This window comes from Ceratotherium simum, chromosome 7 (genome assembly GCF_057802395.1).
Source record: "Ceratotherium simum simum isolate JZ-2026a chromosome 7, ASM5780239v1, whole genome shotgun sequence".
Classification (NCBI taxonomy): Eukaryota; Metazoa; Chordata; class Mammalia; order Perissodactyla; family Rhinocerotidae; genus Ceratotherium; species Ceratotherium simum.
The window spans coordinates 22666994-22694743 of record NC_141906.1 but is presented as its reverse complement, the minus strand read 5'-3'; the positions used below and the strand labels follow the sequence as shown (position 1 = coordinate 22694743).

The window sequence follows — 27750 nt, the reverse complement described above, 5'->3', positions numbered from 1 at the left end:
GTCACCAAGTATCTCATACTCAACAAGCGAAAACTGAACTCATGATCTTTCGCAAGATCTTTACCTCGATGCAAAACTGAATCAGTGAGTCACTGAGTGAAAAACATCTTAAAACATGTGACACACAAGATGGTATCTTGTCGAAATTATGTGACTGTTTTTTGGTTCCAAACAAATGGCGGGGGGGTGGGGAGGAGGTGGAGGTGGGGGACGAGAAGAAGGTAAGAAAGGTTTTGGCCAGTTTTACCCAATGGGATGCGGGAAGCGACCAAGTTTGAAGCGCCCTTCCTCTCATGCACCAAGTATGGCAGGTATGCATCCATCCTTGGCGCTAGGGTCAGATGCTAGTCTATGGAGTGGGAGGGGCCTGGGGGAAGGGGCGGGACTGGGAAAGACCCTCCACCCCCCCACCACCCCGTCTGCTGTACAGACTCCGGCCGCGGGGGCTTCTGGGGGCTCCTTCTACGGCTGGCGCGCCTGCGCGGGAGTGCGCCGGAGCGCGCCTTGGCTTTCTTAAGGCACAGAGCCCACAGCGACGTTCCAGGCCCGGGTGGGGGCACGGTTTCTTAGTTCTGGAGTGGTTAGCGGCGTCAGCTCGCTTCACCGGCCAGGACGGCGACTTCCACGCCTCGTCGCGGCACTGGCGCCTGGGCGTGACTGAACGGAGCCCTGGGTGGGAGCCGTGCTCACAGGTATCACCCGGGGCAGCGGGCGGTGAGGACGCGGGCGCGTGGGATTGGGAATCCCGCTCGAGGGCGTCCAGCAACGCGCGCTTGTCCTCGGCCTTTTCGCAGTGACGCGGACCCCAGCACCGCGCTCCGCTGTCTGCGGGAGAAGCTGGGGGAGGGCGCGCGCTGACAGGGGTGGAGGCGAGGGCGGCGGCGGGAAGCTAGAGCGTCAGAGAGCAGAGATCAAGGGGGTGAGGGTGGGGTCCAGGACCGCTGGGGTCTGGGTCCAGTTCTGCCAATCCAGGAATTGAACTTCGCTGGTGTCCCTTCTTTCTGTCATGGGGGCGATCTCCAGGCGCTTAACCTGGTAAATATATCATGATCAGCTGGTTTTGGAATGACTGGTATTGATTGCTCATGCAAGTACCAGGTGTGACTGGATCGATCAACTGGAAAAGACAACCGAGAAAAGTTAATTCCAACTTGCCTTGCTTTCCCAGTCATTCCTGGCCACTCCCCCAAAACGTTAAAACCTCCAGGCGTCTTTCTTATTTCAGATACTCATTTGCAAACTGCTTTCTGCTCCTCTTTATCTGAGCTGATCTGGAAAGGCTCTTCTTACCTCAAGCTACTGCCGGACCTATGACCTATTCCGTTAAACGCAACCGTATTCGCAGACAGTTACTACCCTTTCCGCATAATTAGCAGCTGTTCAAGTTCCTTGAAGCTGTAAAATCCTTCGAATTTGTGTCACCTCATTAATCTGACTCTCCAGATTCTTGTAACCTGCATGTTCCTAATGCCTCCCTTCCAATGGCACTGGCTCACCATCTTAATTCTTCATCGTGAGTCCCACCATCATCCTCAAAGGCGTGTATTCAGTATCTTAGAGTTCTTGACTTTGTTTATTCCAGTGTTCATCTCTTACAGACCACTTAAGCGACTCGCATCACGGCCATACCTCCCGGACTTTCTATCATCCAGACTGTTTCTCCTCTGAAATCTTAAATGCAAGTGTATCATCCTGAACATCTCTACCTGTCATCCTAGCTATGATTATTTGTACTGAGTAATTTATTAACTTAGGTTTTAAACTGTAAATCCCTAGTATACTTTGTTGCTTTTTTTCTCACTTTCTTTGTTGAGTGTTTAGTCCATATTAATCTTGTTTAATTATATATGTAAGGCCTTGCCATTGTCTCCCGGTAGAGCTTGAGCTGTGCTTTGTAGATTTTGATGTGCAATGTTTTTATTGTTTTTGATTCTTAGATATTTTACAATTGTACTTTTATCTTTTTTATCTGCGTTTTGTAGAAGCAAAATTTTAAATTTCAGAGTGGTTGACACTTTTTTCTGTATTTGGTGTTCATTTCTGGTTTTCATTCTGGTTATAAATGTGGTCTCTACCACCATATTTACTTTTTATTTATTAATGAGTTTTTTGGTAGCCTAGTAAGTAGCTTTTGTAAGCATTCTCCTAAGTGCTTGAATGGAAACTACATTCCATCTGGATTTATCTAGCAGATTAAGTATATTATTCATATCCACTGTAGTATTACCTAATTTTAGTTTACTTTTTCGTTTAAGGACTGAGAAAATTGCCTTAGTCTCTCATTTCTGTTATATCATTGTTAATTTCATATCTTGTTTTCTGAGGGTTTTGCTATAAATATATTTCAATTATGTTATTTGGTGCGTTTAATAACAGTCATATTTCCTTATGAGTTGTACCTTCAATCATTTAAAGTTTCCTCTTTGAGTTAATGCATTTGTGCTTTTAATTCAATATAAATTTTAATTCAATTTATCCCTGCATATTTTACTGTTGTTTATATTTGTTGGTTATTTTTTTTAATCATCCCTTTACCTTCAATTCTGGAGTTCTCTTTTTGGATGTCTCTTGAGTTTTTATATAGTCGAGTTTAAATTTTTACTCAGTACATTTATTGTTACAATGGATATCCTTGTTATTATTTCTATCTTTTTTCTTTTTTAATTTTTATACTTCCTTGTGTTTTGTTTTGTTTTTAACATAGGGCCTGTGAGCTTTTTTTTTTTCTTCTCTCCCCTTTTATATTAATTTTTGAGACTCAGTGATAACTCTTCAGCACTTTGAAACCTTTTTTGTTGTTGTTGTTGAAATGAACCTGTACTTTCCTTAAGTTTTGGAGAAGGTTTGTGGATCTCAAAATCTTCTCTCAGTTGGTCCACTTTGCCCTGTGTCTGGCAGACATGTAATAGGGGTACTACTGAGCATATAAATGGTGTCAGTATGTTTCTACAAGATGGAAAGGTGAGAGAAATATTGTTTTGAAGGAACAGTGTAGAAAAAGCCACACTTAGAATATGCTAGGAGGTGATCACAGTGGAGGTGGAAACCCATCTGCCCACATGAATCTTAAGGAGTTCCAACAGTGTGTGGAAGTGAGAATCAAATAGAACATAGAAATCAGGTGAAGGATTACATGTGAAACATCTATTCCAGTCATCTCTCCAACCTCCCATCCCCTTTCACACCTATGTAGGGAAGCAGTTTAGCTTCAGTTCCTTCCTCCCACAAAAAGTTCTGCCCTAAATAAATGGAATAAACCATCTGAGGAGAACTAAGGCTTTTAGTGTGGGTGTTGACATTTCAAAGTAAAACCTTTTTACTTTGTTGTGTGGGGGATCCCCAGCCTGACAGTGCCCCCACTCACCTAAATCAAAGCCTGCCAATCTGTGTGTCTCACACATATACTGGTCTCCTGGTGAGATCTCCCGTGCAGGGTAGACACCCATTAGGAAACCAATCTACTGATACAGCAGAACCAGAAACTCATATGACTGTCTGGAATAGTCACCCTAACACTCGGTTCTTAAATATGAGCAGAAAACTAAGGGACACCAGATGTCTGAAAACCAAGATAAATACAAGCCCTGACCACAGAGTAAAAGGAAATTTAGGAAACAGAAAACTCAGCATCATCAGAGAAATCTGAAATGATATTGCTACAACCAAACAAGCACAATGCTATGGAAAAAGAACCATCAGTGAACATGGAGGAGCTTTTAAATTTAAAATATGACTGGTAGAAATGTTTTGTTTTGTTTTTAATCAAAAGAAAATCTACAAGGTCGAGTGAAGAAAATCTCCCATAACTCAAAAAAAAATTCAAAAAAATTTTAACAGTTTTCAAAAAATCACCTCTGTGGAGTCAGTCTGGGTATAGAAGAGAGAGTAGGGTGGAAGACTTGATTTTCATCATAAAAGTTCTCATACTATCTGATTGTTTTTCCTTTTGCCATGTGCATGGATCACTTTGATTTGATAAAAACTTTCCATGAATTTAATTTTTCATCATACAAGTTTGTTCTCCCTTTACCTCCACATTTTGGAAGAGTCTTTTAGGTTTGTCTGTCATATCACTGGTTCAATGAAGTGTCCCTTCTGCTCTTTACTGCTTTCAATCAAGATTGTAAGTCGGGTAATCTATTTGGTATTTACCTTCATCTCATCCTGTTTTACCAAATGACTCCCTAAGTCTGTTTTGTAACGTTACCATGCATCCTTTTGAATCTGCAGACATCAGGCAAGTGTCTTCTAATTTTTTTTAATAACATTTTTGTTTGAGAACAATTTTAGATTTACAGAAAAATGAATGCCACCTTACATTTAGTTGTCTTATATCCTTAGGCTCCTCACGGCTATGGCGGTTCTCAGGCTTGTTTTTAGTGACCTTATGGTTTTAGGGAGTACTGCTCAGGTATTTATAGGAAGCCCATTTATTAGAATTTGTCTCATGTTTTTCTCATGATTTAGACAGGGGTTATGGGTTCAGGGGACGAAGATCACAGAGATAAAGTGCTGTTTCCACCACATCTTCTCAAGGGTACGTACTATCAACATGACTTATCACTGTTGATGGTAACCTTGATCACCTGGCTGAGGCAGTGTTTGTCAGATTTCTCCACTGTAAGTTGACTGTTTTTCCCCCTTCCCGTACTGTACTTTTTGGAAGGAAATCACTATGCAGAGCCCACACTCAGGAGGTAGAGAGTTATGCTGCACCTCCTGAGGGGTTAGTATCCACATAAATTATTTGGAATTCTTCTGCATTGGAAATTTCTCCATTCTCCCCCATTTATTTATTGATTGATTCAATCATGTATATCAGTATGGCTTATGGGTATTTATTTTATAGTTTGGGTTATAATCTAGTACAGGCATACCTCATTTTATTGCACTTCACAGATACCACGTTTTTTACAAGACCCTCTACCAGCAAAAAGATGACTACTCACTGAAGGCTCAGATGATGGTTAGCACTTTTTAGCAATAAAGTATTTTTAAATTAAGATATGTACATTTCTTTTTAGACATAATACTATTGGATATTTAGCAGACTACAGTATAGTGTAAACATAACTTTTATATGCACTGGGAAACCAAACAACTCATGTGACTTGCTTTATTTGATGTTTGCTTTATTGCCGTGGTATTGACCTGAACCCACAGTATCTCCGAGGTATGCCTGTGTTACTTTATTCTGTTGCTCGTATTGTTCCAGCCTTAGCCATTGAGAGCTCTTTCACTTGGCTCCTGTGTACATTTGACATACCCCAGGAAATGTGTTTTTGAGCACTTCTTTATTTTATGGCACTTCAGGATGCTCTGGGCTCATCTATATCCTGCTCCGGTTCTAGAATCAGCCATTTCTCCATGAAGCCCTTGTTCCTTTTATTGAAGAATGGTTTTAGAAGCCAAGATCTGGGAGCTAGGTGTTCTGGTTGGTGCTGGGGTGTCCTTGCTTCTAGGCCCACTCAGCTGTCAACAAGGAAATATATTTGTGTATACTAACCTCTATATATACACATGTCTATAAATATTTCTATGTGTAACCATCTTACCTATATTAAGCTAAACACAGGTTCATACTGATATCTCCAACTCTAATTCAGTATTACACGGATCATTCTAGCTTCCTTTTCTTCGTTATCCGTAAACTCGTGCTCAAATATTGAGAAACCAGGCTCTCACTACCCGTAATCCATTTATTTATTATTCAGTTTCAGCATACATTATAGCAGTATCAGAATCGTCAATCTATACCTCCGTGGAAAATAACTTGATCAACTAGAGTACATTTTCTTTTGCCTTTAGTCTTACAGGTGTTGCTCATTCCCAAACTTCTTTTTTTTTTTTTATTTTACAGAAAGTTGTATTCTAAAATGTTCTCTTGCCTAACTCTTTTGAGCATTGTGCATTTTCCTTCTGCTACACTGTCTTTTCATAGGCCTCCATATATCCTTCCCCTACTCTGTTTAGTAATCCTTACTTGAATGTTGAAAAATCTGTTCAAGTGGACATTGCCAATAGATGAGGTCAGGAAATACTTTTGTGCACAGACTTTTAGCCTGTCTGTAAGATCTGCTAACAAGCAGACATTTATGTGTGTATATGATAATTTGCCAAGAAGTGAGATGAGTGTTCTTTTAATCTCTATAATTCAATCAGATAGATATTGCTGTATCCATTTTACAGTTGAGAAAACTCAAGCTTTGGTTAAATAATTTGCTCAATTCGATACATGTAGTAATTGGTACAGCTGGGATTTAACCTCATGTCAGTTTGACTCCAAAGTATGTACTCTTAGCCACTATATATTGCCTATAGCAGGTCTTCTTAACCTTGGAATTATTGACATTTGGGGCTGAATAATTCTTTGTTTTGAGGGGCTGTCCCGTGCATTGTAGGATGTTGAGCAGCGTCACTGGCCTCCTCCCACTAGATGCCAGTAACAACTCCCACTTGGGACCACCAAAACTGTCTCCAGGCATTGCCAGATTTCCCCTGGTGGCACAATTGCCCCTGACAACCACTGGCCTAGAGTTTATAATAAAAAATACCCTTGAATGGTAACTTGCGTCTGGACTGGGAGAACTGTAAATGGGATAGAAAGCCGTATCTGAACTTCCCTGAATGTAACGACTCATAATTGAGCAAGCTCTGTGGGAACCCTGAGAGCTGATCTCGTAGAGTTGTTAGATATTGGCTCCTGTGGGAAGGCTTTTCAGTCAAGATGCTTTCTGCTCAACCCATGTGGGTCTCATCTCCTTGCACTTGTGCTCTACTCTGTGAGGATTCCTACTGAAGAAAAATGCCAGTTACTCACTCCCCTGCTAGCAAGCTGTGTTTTCTGTCCAATAGCCCTCAGAATAAGCTGGCACCAAATATGAGAATAAGCTGGCACCAAATATGAGCTATGGTTGTCTTATGAATCTAAGTGTTAGTTGAGCCTAAGGCATCCCTGGTGGGCATTGCAGACTAGCCCATAGTGGGTCCTAACAAAAGAAAACTCTTAATTATTATAGTCTTAGAAGGTATTTTTTGACTTATCCCTAACAACGGAATGACCTGTAGATATTTATTCTCATACTTTTTAAACAATTCTCTCTTACCTTAATTTCCAGTACTATTGCCAGTTTTACTCATTTTATATAACTTTATTGGTATTTTTTTGTGTGTGTGAGGAAGATCGGCCCTGAGCTAACATCTACCAATCCTCCTCTTTTTTTTTTGTTTGTTTTGGTTTTTGCTGAGGAAGACTGGCCCTGGGCTAACATCCATGCCCATCTTCCTCTACTTTATATGGGATGCCGCCACAGCATGGCTCGACAAGCGGTGCGTTGGTGCGTGCCTGGGATCCGAACCGGCGAACCCCAGGCCGCCGCAGCAGAGCGCACGAACTTAACTGCTTGCGCCACCAGGCCAGTCCCAACTTTATTGGTATTTTAATGAGAACTTGGGAAGAGGTTTTTTAGGCATGTCTAGATTGAATCCTTAATATCTTAGTTTTAAAGCAAAAATGAGTTGTTACATGATATAAGAGTAATCTAAGTGCAATTAAATTGTGAGGTTTGTTTTAATCAAAAGACTATTTCATTTATCACTTTTTTGAGATATCTCTCGGTGTTTGTTTGTCTGTCTGTTTGAGAAGTGGTTGGAAGATAGAGACAGCATATTTTCCTGTTCTACAGAAGGAAAACAAGAATGGAAGGAGAACTCATATTTATTTTTCTTCAGTAATTTTAAGAATATTGTTTGTACTATTTTATCAACACCATGCTAATACATGTTCATTATCTGTAGGTCATATTTGTGTCTTTTTTCAGTCTCTCAGGTACCTGAATACTGGCCTTGTGTCTGAAGCTCCTGGAACTTTTCTCTTACTGAGATATAACTTGGCTCAAATCACACTGCATGTATATAGTACACAAGTGCTTAGCCCAAGCCTGATAATTATTGGAATCCTTTGGTAAGACAAATTCAGACAACAGTGGGAGTTCCATCTAGGAAGATGCAGCCTCTGGACAAGTTGCTGGCTATCTCAAAACCTCAAAACCTGGCTTCTCATGAACAAAGTGAGGTCCTGAGAGCAGATGTGTCTTGGCAGCAGGAAACCACCCCAGTCATGGAGACATATGACTCTGAAGCCTCTCGTCAAAAGTTCCGGCATTTCCAGTATTTGGAAGTGTCTGGGCCTCATGAAGCCCTGAGCCAGCTCTGGGAGCTATGTCTTCAGTGGCTCAGACCAGAGATTCATACAAAGAAGCAGATCTTAGAGCTACTGGTGCTGGAACAGTTCCTGACAATTCTTCCTGAAGAGGTCAGGACTTGGGTGAATTTACAACATCCAAAGAACAGCAAAGAAGTGGTGACCCTTATAGAGGATGTAGTTGAAATGCTTAAAGACGAAGGTGAGACTATAGAAAATTGGAGGTAGAATAGTTGACCCTTCCCGTATGAAGAGAAGTTATGTTTTTCTGAAGTTAGATGGTGTCAAGGGCCAGATCAGGAAGGACATTGCTATATTAGGAAGCGCAGACTCGATTCTATACACAATAGAAATGAATATGAGATCTCACAGACTGAGGAGGAGAGTAAAACAATTTGATTTGCCTTTTAAAAATATCATGTTGGTATCAGTGTAGAGCAGGGGTCAGCAAACTATGACCCACAGATATTTTTGAAAATAAAGTTTTATTGAAACAGAGCCACCCCATTCATTTACATTTTGTCTGCAGTTGCTTTCATGCTATGATCAGAGTTGATTAGTTCTAACAGAGAATGTATTGCCTGCAAAGCCTAAAATATTTACTATATTTATATATACTATATAAATATGTAATATTTATATAAAATAATCAATATATTTACATCTGGATCTTTGCAGAAAAAGTTTATCAACTTCTTATGTAAAGGATGGACCTGAGGGCTCTGTAAATAGGAAAATCAGTTTAGGAGACTGTTGTAATAGATCAGGTGTTAGAGAATGAGGGGCATTGGGAAAACAGAGGAGTTTGAACCTAAAGGAGTTATTAGGTGTGAATGGGCTAAAATTTGATGTAAACTCCCATGCTCTGGCTTGCATGAAAGGAGCATAAGTAGCATATTTTGTTGGAGGGTGGATTAATGTATTAATTATGTGGCATGTTGAATTTGAGGACTCTGGGTCACCCACAAGGAATAAACTATAGTTAACAATATGGCTTTAGTGTTTAGAAGTATAGCAGTGTCTATTACTGCTACAAGAGATTACCATAAACTTGGTGGCTTAAAAATCCAAAGTTATTCTACAAGTCTGTAGATCACTGGTCCATTGTGGGTCTCCCTGGGCTAAAATCAAGAAAGAGGGCCGGCGCCATGGCTTGGCGGTTAAGTGCCCGTGCTCCGCTGCTGGCGGCCCAGGTTCGGATCCCGGGCATGCACCGACGCACTGCTTCTCCGGCCATGCTGAGGCCGTGTCCCGCATGCAGCAGCTAGAAGGATGTACAACTATCTACTGGGGCTTTGGGGGAAAAAATAAATAATAAAATTATAAAATAAAATAAAAAAAGAAAGAGAAGATTTGAAAACTTAAGGTGTGAACAGAAGTAGGAGAAATACAAATCCTTAGGGAGCATCAATATTTAAGAGCTGGTATAGATCTAACTACCAATTACAGAAAATACAGAGGATTGAGAAACATGTTATACTATACCATGGGAATGCCATTAGTAAAATCTGAACCACAAGGCAATCCAGTTTTAAAACAAAATAATTCTAAGGGAGCAGGGAGGGGGGTATGGAAGAGAGACTTAGAGATTAAAAAAAAAATAGAAGATGTATAACCAATCATGTGACTGTGTGGACCAAATAAGACCTGAGGCAATTGACTGGATATTTGACTAGGCATTATTGATTGGGGAAAGTGACGATATTGGTATTGTGGTTATATTTAGTCCTTTTCTAAAAAAAATAAAACGAAGGACTGAGCAAAAGAGGAAAACTCAGGTAGACAGGCTAGAAAGGAGTAATCCAGAAAGTCAGAGAACCAGGAAAGACTGATGTCTTGAGCTCAGAAAGAAGAAATCTTCAAGAAGGGAGTGTCCAAACATGGTATAACAAAAAGGTCCTGTTATTATGAGTATTGAAAATAATTTATTGAAATTGTTGATTATAAAGTAATTAAGTTTTAGAGCAATTTCAGAGAAGTTGAGGGTGTGCTTATTTATAGTGAGTATTAGTTTTCTATTACTGCCCTACAAATACCATAAACTTGGTGGCTGAAAACAATATGAATGTATTATCCTACAGGTCTGTAGATCAGTGGTCCAACATGGGTCTCCCTAGGCTAAGATCAAGGCATCAGTAGGACTGCATTCCTTTCTGGGCCTCATGATTCCCTTCTCCCATCTTCAAAGCTGGCAATGGTGAGCCAAGTCCTGTTCACCCAGTCATCTCTGACCTTCCACTCTATTGGTACAGTGCTTGCACTCATTCGCGCTCTCTCTCACTGGCCACAGCTGGGAAAGCTTCTCTGGATTTCAGGATTCATGTGATTAGGTTGGGACCACCCAGATAATCCAGGATGATTTCTTCATCTCAAGATTCTTTTTTTTTTTTTTTAAAGATTTTATTTATTTATTTATTTCCCCCCCCCAAAGCCCCAGTAGATACTTGTATGTCATAGCTGCACATCCTTCTAGTTGCTGTATGCGGGATGCAGCCTCAGCATGGCCAGAGAAGCGGTGTCTCAGTGTGCGCCTGGGATCCGAACCCAGGTCACCAGCAGCGGAGCATGCACACTTAACCGCTAAGCCACAGGGCCGGCCCCTCAAGATTCTTTAACTTTAATGTTGCTGAGTCCTTTTTGCCATGTATCTGAGGATTACGGCATGGACATCTCTGGGTGCTATTATTCTGGCTATGACATGGGTCAAAAAAATATCAAGTATGAAGAGGGAATGTGATAATGATTATAGACTATTCTTGAGAAGTTTAGTTGGGAGGAAAATGAAGGGTTGCTGGATAATACAAGACTGAGAAAGACTTTTAGTTTCTTGTAACCTGTCGTGGCTCCATGGAGAACCCACTCAAAGGGTTTGCCTTATTTTACCTAACTCAGAACTCTCCCAGGGCTGAGGTCGCTACCTGGGGGAGAGTTTGTCAAAAATATTTAATGGAAAATGTTTTAGCTGCTGCCATCTGGCATAGTGAATAAATAGTTGGGGCAAACATAGACAAATCAAAAGGATTGGGAGGAAAGGCTGGGCTGTGAGATCCTTTGGAGAATAGAGATTTGGAAAGCTCCTGTCTATTCCTAGAGATCTAGATGGCTGGGCACATGTTCAGAAAGATCTGAGAATTCCTTGACTCTTACCTCTGACTGACCTTCAGGCTCTGCACAAACAGGAAGCGAAGACTAAGGTAGAGTTGAAAACTGTTAGGCTGAGTGTTGAAGGCATGCCCTGACACACGCAGCGCCTTTTCAAAGACTAGGAAATGTTTTTTGTTATTGTTTTTCTGGTTCCAGGCATTTAAGGAAATCTCTGTGGAATCACTAGCTGACCACTAAAATAAGGGAACAGACTTAAGTGGGCACACACAACAAAGAATATAGACTTTATAAATTCGTTCAAAAAAATCACTAAGTGAGCAAGAACTACAACAGTCAGGCCCCAAAATATATGAAGCAAAAACTGACAGAAATGAAGGGAGAAATAGATCAAGAATAATAGTTGGAGACTTCAGCATCCCTCTTTCATTAATGGATAGAACAACTAGATAAAAGATTAAAAAAAGAAATAGAAGACTTGAACAACACTCTAACTAGACCTAACAAATATGTAAAGTATTCCATGCGACAACAGAATATTCATTCTTCTCAAGTGCACATGGAATAGCCTCCAAGATAAACCAAACATTATGCCAAAAACAAGTCACAATAAATTTAAACATTTAAATCATACCAAGTATCTTTCTAACCACAACACAATGAAATTAGAAGTCAGTAACAGAAGGAAATCTGGAAAATTCACAAATACTTAGAAATTAAACAACTCTTCCAACAACCAGTGAGTCAAAGAAGAAATAACAAGGGAAATTAGAAAATGCTTTGAGAGGAAAGAAAACAAAAACACAGCTTACCAAAACTTATGAGATGCAGTGAAAGCAGTGCTCAGAAATTGGTAGTTCTAAATGCCTACATTAAAAAAGAGAAATCTGAAATAACTTAACCATCCACCTTAAGGAACTAGAAGAACAGCAAACTAAACACAAAGCAAGCAAAAGGAAGAAAATAATAAAGAACAGACAGAGATAAATGAAATAGAAAACAGAGAAAACTCATGAAACCAGAAGTGGGTCATTTGAAGAGTTAACAAAATTGATAAAAGTTTAGCTACATTGACCAAGAAAAAAAAGAGACTCAAATTACTAAAATCAGAAATAAAAGTAGGGACGTTACTACTTACCTTCCAGAAATCAAAAGCATTATAAGAGAATACTGTGAACAATTATATGCCAACAAATTAGATAACATAGATGAAATAGAAAAATTCTGAAAAGACAAACTACCAAAACTGACTCAAGGAGAAATAGAAAATCTGAACTCATCTATAACAACTAAAGAGATTGAATCAGTAACTTAAAACATTTCAACAGAGAAAACCCAAGGACAAGATGGCTTCACTGGTGAATTCTCCCAAATACTTAAAGAAGAATTAACACCAATCTTTCTCAAACTCTTCCAAAAAAATAAAGGAGGCAACACTTTTTAACTTACTCAGTGATGTGGGTTTTAACCTCATGCCAAAGCCAGACAGAGACATCACAAGAAAAGAAAACAACAAACCAAATCTAGCAGCATGTTAAGAGGATTATATACCGTGACCATGTGGGATTTATCCCCGGAATACCAGGATCATTCCACATATGAAAATCAATGTTATACACCATACTAATAGAGTAAAGGGAAAAATCACATGACCATCTCAATTGATGCAGAAAAAGCATTTGACAGAATCCAATGCCCTTTCATGATAAAAACACTCACACTAGGAATAAAAGAGAATTTTCTCAACCTCGAGAGGGCATCTATGAAGCACCTCCAGCAAACATCATACTTAATGGTGAAAGACTGAAAGCTTTGCCCTTAGGATCAGGAACAAAACAAGGATACCCACTCTCTCTACTTCTTTTCAACATCGTATTGGAGGTTCTAGCCAGTGAAACTAGACAAAAAAAGAAATGAAGGCATCCTGGGGCTGGCCCGTAGCAGGTTTGCGTGTTTGGCTTCAGTGGCCCAGAGTTTGCTGGTTCAGATCCTAGGCACGGACCTCCACATGGCTCATCAAGCCATGCTGAGGCAGTGTCCCACATAGAGCAACTAAAGGATGTACAACTATGACATACAACTATCTACTGGGGCTTGGGGAGAAAAAAATGAAACGAGGAAGATTGGCAACAGATGTTAGCACAGGGCCAATCTTCCTCAAAAAATAAAAAAAGCCATCCTAATTGGAAAGGAAGAAGTAGAACTATCCCTACTGGCAGATGACCTATTATATAGAGAAAATTCCTAAAGAATCCAGTAGAAAAAGCTATTAGACCTAATCAACAAATTTAACAAAATTTCAAGATGTGAGATCAACATACAAAAATCAGTTGTATTTCTATGTACTAGCAATGATCAATCCTAAAATGGAATTAAAACAATTTCATTTATAATAGCATCAAAAGGAATGAAATACTTCACTATAAATTTAAGGAGGTATAAGACTTGACCACTGAAAACTACAAAACATTGTTGAAAGAAATTAAAGGAGACCTAAATAAATGGAAATATATCTCATGTTCATGGATCGGAAGACTTAATATTGTTAGGATGATAATACTCCCCAAAGCAATCTACAGATTCAAGTGGAATTCAAATAAAAATTCCAGCTACTTTTTTTTTGCATCAATGGACGAGCTGATCCTAAAATTCCTATGGAATTACAGAGGACCCCAAATAGCCAAAACAGTGTTGATGAAGAACAAAGTTTAAAGATGCACACTTCCCAATTTCAGAACTTACTACAAAACTACAATAATCAAAGCCATGTGGTACCGGAATAGAACAGACATATAGATCAGTGGAGTAGAACTGAGAGTTCAGAAATAAACTCATAGATCAGTGGTCAATTGATTTTCAACGGGGTGCTAAGGCCATTAAAGGGGAAAATAATTTGTCAGTAAATGGTGCTTGAACCCCTTGATATCCACAGGCAAAACATTGAAGTAGGACTTTATACTGTATACAAAAATTAACTCAAAATGGATTAGCAAATATAAGAATTAAAACTGTAAAATTCGTAGAAGAAGACATAGAAGAGTAAGTCTTCATCACTTTAAATTTGGTAATTCATGCTTAGATATACCACCAAAAATACAAGCAACAAAAGAAAAATTAAACTTCATCAAAATTAAAAACTTTTGTGCATCAAAGGATACTATCAAGAAAGTGAAAAGGACTCTCACCTGCAGAGTGAGAGAAAATATTTGAAAATCACATGTGATAAAGGCTTAGTATTGAGAAAATATAAAGAACTCTTACAACTCAACAACAAAAAGACATCACAATTTTTAAAATGGGTAAATGACTTGAACAAATTTTTTTTCAAAGAAAATATACAAATGGCCAATAAGCATAGGAATAATTGTTCAGCATCATTAGTCATTAGGGAATTGAATATCAAACCAACAATGAGATAACACTTGACATCCACTAGGATGGCTATACTAATAAAATAAAAAGAAAAAGTGTTGGCGAGGACGTGGAGAAGTTGGAACCCCTGTATGATGCTTTTGGGAATGTAAAATGGTGCAGCCACTGTGGAAAAACAGTTTGGTAGTTTCTCAGAAAGTTAAACATGGAATTACCATATACCTAAAAGAATTTAAAACATATGTTTACACAAAAACTTGTACATGAATGTTCATAGCAGCATTATTCATAATAGCCAAAACGTGGAAACCATCCAAATGTTCATCAATTGATGAATGGATAAACAAATTATAGTATATTCCTACAATGGATTATTATTCAGCCATTAAAAGAAATGAAATACTGATACTTGCAACAACATGGATCAACCTCCAAAACATGCTAATTTAAAGAAGTCAGACACAAAAGGTCACATACCATATGACTGAATTTATATGGAATTCCCAGAATATGCAAATCCATAAAGACAGTATGGGAGGGAGGGAGAATGGAGAGTGACTCCTTAAAGGGTATGAATTACTTTTTGGGCTATGAAAATGTTCTGGAATTAGGTAGTGGTGATGGTTGCATAACAGACTAAAAACTACTGAATTGTATACTTTAAAATGGTTAATATGGTGAATTTTATGTTATGTAAATTTTACCTCAATTTTTACAAAGGGTTGATGAGAGATTATTGGATCAAACTAAGTGTTAGAGGCAAAGGACAAGTGTTCGAGGAATTCGAAGACTCAGAAAAGAGTGTTGAAAGTGATTTACCATGAAATCTAAGCTGCAGAGAGAAGAAAGTGACTCACAAGAGGGGTGATAGACTGGGAGAAAATTACTATGTACTATGTACTATGGTGGGACCTTGATGAAAGTTGGAGAGTATACTAAGAGTAAGAAAGTGAAAATGGAAAGGGCAGGAAAATGTAGTTAGGGATTGATTTATTCAACTTATCATAGTAGAACAATTCTAAGTAATAAGGACCCAAGTATGAAAAAGGAAGTAGCTTGATAGCTGATGGTTATTAAAAATAAGGATGTCAAGGGTCTTCAGGCTGTGTTGTTGGAAAGGTTGTCTGTGCCAGTTTTGAAGTAACTTATTGTAATATTGGCAGGATTTGGGGTGGAAAACAACGATGTGAACCAAGTAACCAAAATGTTATTGACCTAATACAATTACTTATTTAATATCTGTTGTTCACAATAGACTATAGGCTCTCTGAGGGCAGGCATTTTTGTGCCTCCCACATAGGAGATACTCAGTAAATACATGTTGAGTAAATGAATGAGTGATAGTTTAGTATATCACAACATCAAGAAGGCCATAGCTGAAGGGCATGAACCTCTGAGAAGAGTATTTTGTATGAGAATAGAAAAATCTTTATGAGGAAGTGGGAGTGGAGAGGTATGTGTATATCAAAACAACTTCCAAGACCGTAGTAGTGGAGGATGAAAAGACGTGGCCTTGATGATGGTCAAGATCCATTTTAGATTAGAAGGGAGAAGGAATGTTCTATGAAGAGCTTGAGAATGTATGTGATTTTTTCTTTGAAAGGAATGAGAGTTTTAGAGAACATAACTGTAAAGATTCAAGAAGGAGGTCAGCAGGGAAGACAGATTAAGGGAAGGAAACAGTATTCAGTGAGAGCAATAAATAAGAGGATAGGTGATTGGATGTTGTTGCGCCTTTTCAAGATATCGCGCATATTTCCAAGAAGGACAAGAATAAGAAACAATGTTGTATTGACTGTCCTAGGAGTTATGGGCCTGAGCAGACTGAGACCTCACAAAGTGTTATAACCCTGAATAAAGTAATCTTTTGGCAGCATCCAAATGGTATGTTGCTGAGAAATTTGGATTTTTTTTTCACTTTGCCTTTAGTTACAAAATGGTCTTATAAAATATCCCCTACATTGTTTCTCTTTTTTCTTATTTCACCCTGAATCAATGAACACTTCTTCATAGACCAGTATTGGTCCATAGCCTGGCATTTAAGGATCACTGGTGTAACTCATGAATTTGGAGAAACTTTAAGAAAATGGCCCTTGGGTATACTTCTCACCAAAGAGCTAAAGAAGAGAATTGGTTGCCACTGAGATTTTTATGTCCTGAAAGAGTCAGTAGTTCAAGATGACTGGACTGCCTCAGTCAGTGTATAGTGTACACAGAGCAACTGAGAGGAGAAGAACCTTGAGTAGAATTCTCCCCAGTGTGTTGGAGGAGGGATGGGTTGGATAAAATATTCTTAGCTCCCAGTAGAATTATAGCCTGTGGTGGCCAAGCCCTAGTTAGGGTTTAGTTTTGACAGGATTAAAATTGTTTTTTGGAAACTGCTATAACCACAAATGAGGCCTCAAAATATTATTTTGGCCCTCTTCTCTGTGATCCAGTAGATCTCAACCCCTGGTAGGATATCAAATCACTGTTAGAGCTTTTTAAAAATGTAAGATCTGGGCCCCACGCTTGGAAATTCTGATTACTAGTAGAGCCTGATACCATTATTTTTTCTAAGTTCTAATGATGATTCTAAATCACGTTAAAACTACTATATAATCATTGAAAGTTTCTCCAGGGCCAAAAATTGTCTCACTAATGTTTTCCTTCATCTTTCTCAGATATGCCTTTCAAGGATTCTGTCCTGTTCCAGAAGGGGAGCATCAAGAAGGAGAAAATGGAAGCTGACTCACTAACAGGCAAATCCCAGGTGAATTAGGATTCCACTCTTTACTGAAATGACCTGCTTTTTCCTTTTTGGTCTTGGAACTTTTGCCAAACATAGTTCCATCTAAGGACATGAGACTTATTCTCCCACAGGACATTGGACCTATTCTAGTTGGTGATACACTCTTGGGAAATATTTAATCTTTGTCTATTCTCTGAGCATCTATTCCCTCAAGATTGTAGACGATAATTGAAGCTATTGAAATAGAGCCTACCCAGAGAATGCTTAGAATTAAAAGTGAAGGGAGGGACCGGCCCGGTGGCGTAGCCGTTAAGTTCCTACATTCGCTTTGGTGGCTCGGGGTTTGCCGGTTCGGATCGTGGGCGTGGGATCTACTCACTGCTCATCAAGCCACGCTGAGGCAGTGTCCCATATGTAAGAGCTACAACTCTGCAACCATGGTACACAACTATGTACTGGGCTTTGGGGAGAAAAAAGAAAAAAGGAAGATTGGCAACAGATGTTAGCGCAGGGCCAATCTTCCTCCAAAAAAAAAAAAAAGTGAAAGGAGCCGAGGGCAGAATCCTAAGGAGTGTCCTTTAATAGGCAGGAGCAGAAGAAACCTTCGAAGGATGCTGAAATGAAAGGACCAAAGTGGAAGAGGAAAACCAGGAAAATATGCTGTCACTGAAAGCAAAGGATGAGGATATTTCAAGGACAAATCCTTCAGAAGTTCAGGAAAATTCAGCCTGCATAGCATCTATTCACTGATTTGTGGAGATAATAACATGCATGGGAATAGAAGCCAGGTGCAGAGGGTTGAGGAAAGAGAAGAAGGTGAGGAAGTAGGCAGAACGAATGTAGACGACTTGTTCTCAAAGACTGGCTCTGAAGGAGAGGAAGAGACATGTATATTTCAGTGTGACTGAAGGTGCCAATAATGACAAGGTTGAGAAAGCTGGAGAGAGAAGTGCAACCACTGATGGTTTGAGGGCCTGTATAACAAATATTTATGCAGAGCCTAATATGCCAGACACCTTTCTCAGGGCTGGGAATGTGATGGTAAACAGCAAAATCCCTGCCGTTGTGGAGATTACATCCTAGTGGAGGTAGACTGGCAAACACAAGCAAGTGAAATCATTGCAGATAATAGTAATTATAACAAAGAAACGAAAGAAACAGTACAGTAGAGACTGATCGGGAGGATGGCTACTTTGGGTAATCAGGAAAGGCCTGTCTGACAGGGTGACATTGGGCTGTGAGATAAGGAGTGAGCAGGCCGCGTCTCTCAATTGCAGAAAATGCCCTACCTCGTCTACTAGCAGAGCCTAAATCTTCTTAACAAATTTCCCTCAAATCTACCTTAAACTCTTCTGGTTCTGAACTCCTTTTATATAAATTATTCCTGCTACTCTATAGTAATTTTTTGTTCCACAGTTATTCCAACTGTCTTTTTCTCAACCAAAATGTAACTTACTGTAGAGTTCGGACTGCACTTTCTTTTCTTTTTGCAGCCCTCACAGAGTACCAAGTTGATAGGCCCCTAATACAACTTGATTTTCATCGCTTAGATCCCCATATATTGTCCTGTCAATTTCTTGTATAGAAAGATTCTGGCCACCTACCCTATTCCTTCCAAATTCATTTCTCCTCTTGTCATATTTTTGGGAGTGACTTTCAATTAGAAACTTCATGTTTTAGGAACCAGTGACATTCAAAGATGTGGTTGTGGAATTCAGCCAGGAAGAGTGGGGGCAACTGGACCGTGCTGTAAAGAACCTGTACAGGGATGTGATGCTGGAGAACTATAGGAACCTGAATTCACTGCGTAAAGGTGGCTTCTACGTATTTACCTATCTGACCATTAGTAGTCTCTCCATCTCCTGTTAAAAACTGTAGGACTGCTGAAGTGGTTAAGGGCACTTGGGTTTGGGTTCAGCTTTCCTAATATCCTTTGGGCACAGTAGCAGATTCTCCTGCTGTGTCTGGTTGGAAGTCTTTTCTGATGCAGAGTTAGAAACACGCGGGTCCACGGTGATCTCGGGCTTTACCTTTCAGCAGCTCTTTAGACTACTACGTTGGGTGGAATTCTCTTCCCTATGAAAATGTCTACAGTGTCATGTTTGTTGTTTTCATTTCCCCCTGAACAGAGCATCTACTTTCCAAACAAGTTGAGATCTCCAAGTTGGAGAGTAAGAAAAAAAGATGGATAATGGAGAGAGAAATCCCAAGAACAACCGTTTTTGGTAAGAACCAGACAGATATGAGGCATTTGTTAAGAAGTTTCTATGTAAACACACTGACAATGTACAACCCAGACTTACAGTTGATAATTGGGGAAATGACAACAAAATCACCTAAACTTTGAAGGAAAAAAAGGCATCAAAAGTCATCATTGCTTTTCCTTCACAGGTTGTTTCTCTTCTGTGGACGGGCAAAATAGTGCTGTGGGTAGGAATACAGACACTTAGAGCTGTGTAGCCCACCTGCCAGTTTCCTCGTCTATAACAGAGTTAATAATAGTGTCTCCCTCCACGTTACTGTGGGGGTTGAGTGAGTTGGTGTGTGTAACACACTTAGACCAGTGCCTGGCGTGCAATAAGTGCTGTATATACAAACATTAGCCAACATAACGTTAAATGATATTCTTTCTTTTAAAGAAAATTAAAAAACTGCTTTATTCTGGAGTGGCTTCAGTAATCCTCCATTTTTCCTTCTCTTACTATAGATCTCCTTCACTCGTGCTTCAACGCCCTACCCTCGCCATAATCTCTTCATTCTTATTAACATCTTGTTTGTGAGAGATTATAAATTACGATGTGCTTAGTATAAATGTTAGAACGTGTAGAAAAGTATGGAGAGGAATATAACTCCCCCCATTACCTCACTACCCAGAGTTATGCAGTATTTACATGTGGTTCGTTTTCTTAGCTGTATTCTTTGTTTGTGATGATGTGTCTTGAAGATTTCTCTATTTCCAAAATTGGGGTCATCAGGATTATGTCATTATATATTCTGCTCTTCTCACCTAATATGATACCGTGAGTATTTACCTATTTTACTAAATAGTCCATGAAAATGTGGTTTCTAATTCACATATAACATTCCATCACATACATGTATCAATATATTTAACCATCCTCCCACCACCAACTGTTGGACATTTGGGTTGTGGCCAATTTTTCAGGCATGTCTGATGACTTCCACAGGATACCTTATTAGGAGAAGAATTTCAGCATTAAAGGGTATAAATATATTTAACGGTCTAGTTACATTATGCTACATTGTCTGCAGCAATTGATACTCTCACTGGTAATGAGAGTCTTATTATATCTCTATTCATTGTTGTCACCCTAGCAAACACTGGGTATTGTTTACCTGAAATCTTTTTTAATTTGATAGGCAGATTACTCTATTTCTTCCTTTCTGAGGTGAATCCTCCCCCTCAATTATCCTGTGGATCCTATTTTTTCCTGCCTTCTTTCACTTGTATTTTCACCATTTCTGCCTCATCCTCCTGTTAGCTTTTTAGCATTTTCAGGTCATTACTGATTTTTAAAATTTTTCTATCAACCTCACATTCTCTTTTATTACTGTCTTTCTTACCTCTTCTTTATAGCCAAACTTCTCAAGATGCTTTATACTTGCTTTTCTCGTTTCCTCACGTGTTATTCCTCACCCCATTCTGGTGTAGCTCTTACCCCAGATATTTGTCTGAAACCGCCCTTGCTGAGGTCGTCAGTAACTTGATCGTAGCAAACTCCGGTGGACGCATTTTCATTCCTTGTCTCACTTCTCAGCAGAAAGCAGCACTGTTACCTGTTCCTCATTCTTAAAACGCTCGTAGGTTCTTGTAATACTTCTGATTTTCCTCTTCTTTCTGGCTATTCTGTCTCTGTCTATTGTAGGCTTATCTTTCCCTAGCTATCCAAATTTCAGAAACTTCCAAGTTTCTCAGCATTTGATCTCATTTTCTCTTCTCCTCTAAGTCTATATTTTCCTCCCTGGGTTGTCACATCCACAGCTACAACTTCAGTTGCCACGCGTAGACAGGTGACTTACAGATTGATATCCCAGCTCAGGCTTCTTTTCTGAACTAAAAATTTATATGCACGTGACATTTCTCTTGGATGTCTTAAAGATGCCTTAAATTTGTAAAACCAAAGTCATAATCTTTTCCTTTCCCATCTTCTTTCGTTGTTGCCTAGCAGAGTGAACTGCCATCCACCCAGGTATACAAGTGTAGTTTAAGATTTATCCTTGACAGACCTTCTCCTTCACCTATCTCTTATTTGTTTTTATTTTAACTTCCTAAATATCTCTTGAATGTCTCCATTTCTCTCCCTCTGCAGTACCAGTACCCTCGTCCATGTGTCGCCGTCATCTCTCAACTGAACTGTTGCCATAGTCTCTTAATTGTCTTAATAAAAGATCTCGGTATGCCTCTGAGCTCTCTGTTTTTTCCCCAATTCCAGTGTTTGAGCCACACTGCAATCAAAGAGGTCAGATTTTGTCAGATACTTGCTTAGTCACTATACTGATTTCAGTTTTCCCTTCTTCACAACACACAACACACTACTCAACACACTTACTTCACAACACACTTCTCCAGCCTCTTCTCACACTACATCCTCCCCTTACTCTTTGCACTTGAACCACACTGATCTTTCAGTCAGTCAACATCGAATATGTATTGGCATCTACTGTGTCCCAAGCACTCTGGTAGGTGCTGGGGTAATGCAGAGCGAAGACAGTTCCATAGGAAACACATTCCAGTTGTCCCTTGAGTGTGGCTTGCCCTCTCCCATCACAGGACCTCTCTACGTGCTGTTTCTTTACGTAACATGCTCTTTCTCCTATTCTTTCCTAGTTGACTTCTCGTCTTCCTTCAGATCTCAAGAGGTCCAGATTTCCTCAGGGAAGACTTTCTTGACCAGATTAGTTTTTTCTGTTATATATTCCCGTAGCCCCATATCTTTCTCCTTTTAGCATTTAACACAGTTGTATTTCGCATGTATCTATGTGCGTCTTTGTCTCCACACTAGGCTTTATGTTCCTGGAGGGTAGGGGCCATGTCTCTTTTGCCCTATCTTTATATCTCCAGCCCTTTACACGTATAAAGAAACCAAAGAAAAAAATGGATAGGTATTTGATTATGAGAAAGGTAAAAATTAATTCATCTGTTTTGGCCACTTGTGATTCAGTAAATGGTTGTTTTATGTCCTTTATCTATTAAAACTTTAGAGGTTTTTAAGGAATACATTAAGATCTTATGTAAATTCTCACCATTGACCTCAGTTGTGGCAAATGAGATCTCTGAGGTTTTTTAATTTTATTTTTGGTGTCTGCCATATATATTTTTAAAATTTATCAGATATCTTCCCCTATTGTTTTATATCTGTTAATTTTATACATAAGAATTTTTCCATCCCAAAACTAAGATACATACTTCCTGATTTTATTCTAATTTCATCATTTAAATAAAATACTTTAATCAATCTGGAATTTACTTCAGTAAATGTAATTTATTTTCCCAAACAGTTATTGGATTGTGGTGGATTAAAGATGGCCACAAAATCTTTGTCACTGTCTCCATCAAGAAGTGGGCTTTGTTTCCCCTCCTCTTGAATCTGAGCTGGCACTAGACTGTTTAACCAGTAAATGCAGCGGAAGTAACACTGTGCCATTTCCAGGTCTAGCGTGTAATAGGACTTGCAGCTTCCACTTCTTTCTCTTGGAAGTCAGCAGCCGTTAGTTCAACTACCCTGATGTCGCTATGTTCATGAGAAGCCCAGCCTAGCCACAGGGAATATGTATACATACACACACACATATATAATTTAAAGGCTCACCAAATGATTCAGATGCACATTTAGGTTTAAGAGCCAGTGATCCAAGTTTATGAGACAGTATAAGGTATTTGGATAGACAGTATAAAACCAAATTTTTGACAGCTTAATTAGCTAGTTGAGACCTATGGATTTTAATCTATAAGCACAGATAAGCCACTGGAGTGATTTGAGAAGTTGGGGGAAATTGTCAGATAGGCCAAAGAAAAGCAGAGGTGGGTTGGCATGGGCTAGTCTCCAGGAGAGATGTAGGCAGAGACCCAGGAGTGGGATTGTAGGCCAAAGTTTAAAGTGTTCGTTTTTGTTTTAGGTTAGAGACAGAAGCAAAGTCTTGTAGATGAAGCACAGTTTGTGAGTTTGGATTCAGTGGTCAGGAATAAGCCAGTGATTGGAAACCTATTTAGGCAGAGCAAAAGGAGAACAAATCATGAGTTGGTATCATCTGTGAAGATAAACAATGTTGTTACCACTAAAATCAACAGATAATGCCTAGTACCATAATTATTTAATATTGACCTAAAAGACTTAACTAATGAAAGAAAAATAAATGAAACAAATGAAAAATTTAATTAATAGAAAAGAGGAGAAAAAAAATATTCTTTGCAAATAACTTTCTACTTAGAAAATCCAAAAGACTCATTTTCAAAATTATTATATCTAAGAGTTTTGTTAGATAGCCAGACATAAAATAAAAATATTAGTAGCTTTCTTACATATTAGAACTAAGTGACTTAAAAATAACAAAATATGTGAAAGTGATTTTAAAAATAGGAGTAAGGAAGTTACATGAAAAATGAATTGTACAAATATGAGAAGAACAACAAAGATTTATTTAGGGAAATACAATTAGGAATTTTGCCATTCAATAAATGCTGCTGGAACAGTTACTATTTCGGTTATCTATTGCTTCTAACAAATTACTCCAAAGGTTAGTGATGGAAAACAGCAATCATTTTATTAATTCTCACAATCTTGTGAGTTGACTTAGGAATTCTTACTCTCCATATGGTGTTGGCTAAGGATGCAGTGTTTGACTGACATGGAATGGTCAAGATGGCTCATCACAGGGCTGGAAGTGGATGCTGGCTGTCACTGGGAACTGAACTGGGCCTGTGAACCAGAGCACCTACACCTGGCCTTTCCTTGTCTCCTCAGTCTCCTAAAGGCTAGGCCCAGAAGTAGCATAGTATCACTTCTGCCACATTCTGTTGGCTAAGTAGTCACAGAATCAGCCCAGATTCAAGGGGAACAAAGATAAACTCCCCTTTCTATGGGGACAGTGTCAGAAAATGTGCAGCCTTTTTGATCTACTATGGTCTGTATGCTGGCCACAAATTATCTTTATTTTCCCCCTTGTTAGATACATTTCCTCTCTCCTAAGACCTCATCTCATTATGGCATCAAGCTCGAAGTCCAGGATCTCATCATCTAAATTAGGTTCAGGTTTGGAAGAGGTTCCTCTCTCTCTGAAGGCCTATGAACAAAGGGACAAGTCATCTGCACCACCCACCCAGTGTACACTGGTGAGGCAGAGGCAGGAAAACCACAATCAACACTCCCATTATATTCCTAGGCTCCACCCCAGGAGATTCTGATTTAACAGTCTAGCTCCCAGCTTGGGTATTGTACAGACAAATGATAATTTCTGCTCGAAATTAGAGTAAACTAGGCTGAATTGCTAGGTACTTGACAAAGTTGGATGTATCAGTGGGGCTGCTTTGAGGTAAAAATCATTTCATAAAATAATAGTAGCTAAGGAGAGATTAGATATGAGAGAGAAAGAGCAATGGTTATTCAGCATCTCTTCATGGACTCTAGTGTAAATAGGACAAGAACAGTGACTCACTGAACAAAAATGAGGACATTGAGGGAAGTTCTTTCCACGTGGAGGATGATATTCTCAGGCTCTTTGTTGAGTTGGAAGAGAGAAGTAGGATAGTGAAGTGGAGATGTCCTGGAGACTGGTAAAAAGAAGGGTCGATAATATATGAAGATGTGATTTGGCTACCAATAAAGTGTTGAAGATAAAATTGTTAGATGTACCTGAAGTTATGTGGAAAAGGATAAAGGGCAGTCAGTGAAATTTAATTTTAATTGCTAAAATATATAGCATACTGGGCATATTTGTACAGAAGCTTAAGTGAGAAAGGAATTTTGAGAAGCAGAACATTATTAAATGAAAGAAACTGAAGACAGGTGAAAAGAATCTAACGTTACTCAGAACAGGTGAAGTTTTGAGTTCTAGGAAATACAGAGAAAAATATCATAGCACTGTTGGAATCAGGAGTGGTTTTGAGCCCAGAAAAAGGATGATTTCCCTGCTACCTTATATTACAGTTTTTTCTGCCTCTGTTCAATACAGGGAATAATTGCAGTTGTCTAGAGAATAGAGGCACTAAAATTGCAAGTCTGCTTTAGCTGGTTAAGGTATGGTGCCTGTAATTGTAGACATGTTCCTAAAGATGTGATTAAGCTGGTATTTTAAGAGCTTATTTATTATTGGTGAACAGCTTGGGTTAAAAGAGACAAGTCGCTAGGGAAAAGAAGATCAGGCATAACCTTCACAGACTAGTTATGCACCAGTGGTAATTTGAACTGTGATATGCCACTCATCCCAGTTGATATGCTGATGTGTTACCCAAGCCCTACATATTCTCCTTAGTATTCCTGAATAGCTCTCCTCACATTTTATGATCTCCTGACCCCCTTTTTAATATTTTTATCCAGTTTATTTCTTCTGTAATTGTCCTTTTCTAACCTCACCTCACATTTCCATTCTGTATTTAAGATCCATAAAATATGCATTTACCCTGATATGGTTTAGCCTCTCTTTCCTAATTAAACAATTTCCCTTCTTCTAGTTCATGGAATTTTTTATTTCTTTTTAGACAGAGAGACAGTTTCAGAAAACCAAGATTCAGTTCCAAAGCAGAGAATTTCTGGAGAAGAAGCATCCCATGGAGTGATTATGACAAGACTGACCAAGAGTGGACACCCTTCTTTAGATGGCTGGAAAAGTGATGATTGGTTACATAGCAACCAGGAACACTGGGACATAAATTTGCCACAAGAAGCTTTCATTCATAAGACAATCTACACTGAGGAAGGTGACTTTGAATCTAGTGAAAATAAGAAAAGCTCTCATGTTAACTCAGTTGACTCAACTTTTGATACACAACAAGGAATTCCTATAAGAAAGGGGCCCCTAAAGTGTGATAAGTTTAAAACTAACTTCACATTTAATTTAGACTCAGTAGGTAAGCAACATTCAGAACATAATGAATGTGACAATGCCTTGAACCTGAGTCCAGATATTCAACACCCAGAAAGTCACACCACAATGAATTCCTATGAGTGTTATCAATGTGGGAGAGCCTTCAGCCGGAGTTCATCCCTTGTTAGACATCAAATCATTCATACAGGAGAGAAACCCTACAAATGCAGTGAATGTGGGAGATGCTTCAACCGACGTACAAACCTTACTAAGCATCAAAAAATTCATGCTGAAGCAAAGGCCTACAAAGGCAATCAGTGTGGCAAAGCCTTCACTAAGGGTGAAGACAGTAATATAAATCCAGGACTCCATTCTGGAAATAATCCCTATGAGTGTAACTGTGGAAAATCCTTCAGCCGGAGCTCCTCACTTATTCGACATCAAATGATTCATACAGGAGAGAAACCATTCAAATGTAAGGAATGTGAGAAAACCTTCAATAGGAGTTCAAACCTTAAAAAACACCAGAAACTTCATAGTTAGAGGACAACTCAAGAGAAGTCCTATAACAGGCAGAAATTCGGGATTGCCTTCATTCAGAGTGCAGAACTCATTCAACATCTGTGACTTTATGCTGGAAGGAATCCTATGAATATAGTAAATGGAAGAAAATATTTGACAGAGATTATTCTTTAATTGATATGACAATTAATATTGGAGAGAAATCTGTTAGTAGATAGAAATCGAAGGGAGTTTTTCCAGGCTCCCAAATGAAACCACAACGGTTTGGAGTTAAACGTATCAGCAAATGAGTGTTTGTCTATCATTCTGATACCCATTACCATGATCTCTCCCTACTTCATAAATGGGACCTGTGGCATATTTATATTCACCTGATCTATTGATGAAGTAGATATTAAGGAGGAGCCAAGCAATACCCTTGGAGTTGATATTTAATAAAACTCAAACTTTCAGTCCTTATAAGTTCACAAGGAAGCAGGAGCTCACAAGAATGTAGGAGGACACTTCTGTGGACTGAATTCTCTGAATTAATGGCAAAGACCACAGTGACAGCCCAGTACTCCACCCTTGGCTGTCCTGGTGCTGAGTGGGGACTAGAATTGTAAGAGGGTTATCAACTGCAGTGGGAGGTGGATGTGTTGTTAATCTACATGTATTCTTCAGTATCTGCATTTTTTAAAGTACTCTTTGGGATCTAGGCTGGAGAGACATCCATAGCCCTAGGTTTGTCATTTATTCCAAACATTAAAAGGTTAATAAAGTTGCCTAATGCTCTGTG

The 27750-nt window shown here is 39.0% G+C and overlaps 1 protein-coding gene across 1 annotated transcript; it reads left to right on the top strand.

The window, feature by feature from the left end:
• Positions 1-507: 507 nt before the first annotated feature.
• ZNF215 (zinc finger protein 215) lies at positions 508-27750 on the top strand. Its single transcript, XM_087433279.1, has 6 exons — positions 508-692; positions 7821-8405; positions 17341-17429; positions 19089-19221; positions 19538-19633; positions 26125-27750. The coding sequence occupies exons 2-6, from the start codon at positions 8006-8008 to the stop codon at positions 26991-26993; spliced, it is 1587 nt and encodes a 528-aa protein (XP_087289405.1). The 5' UTR covers positions 508-692; positions 7821-8005; the 3' UTR covers positions 26994-27750.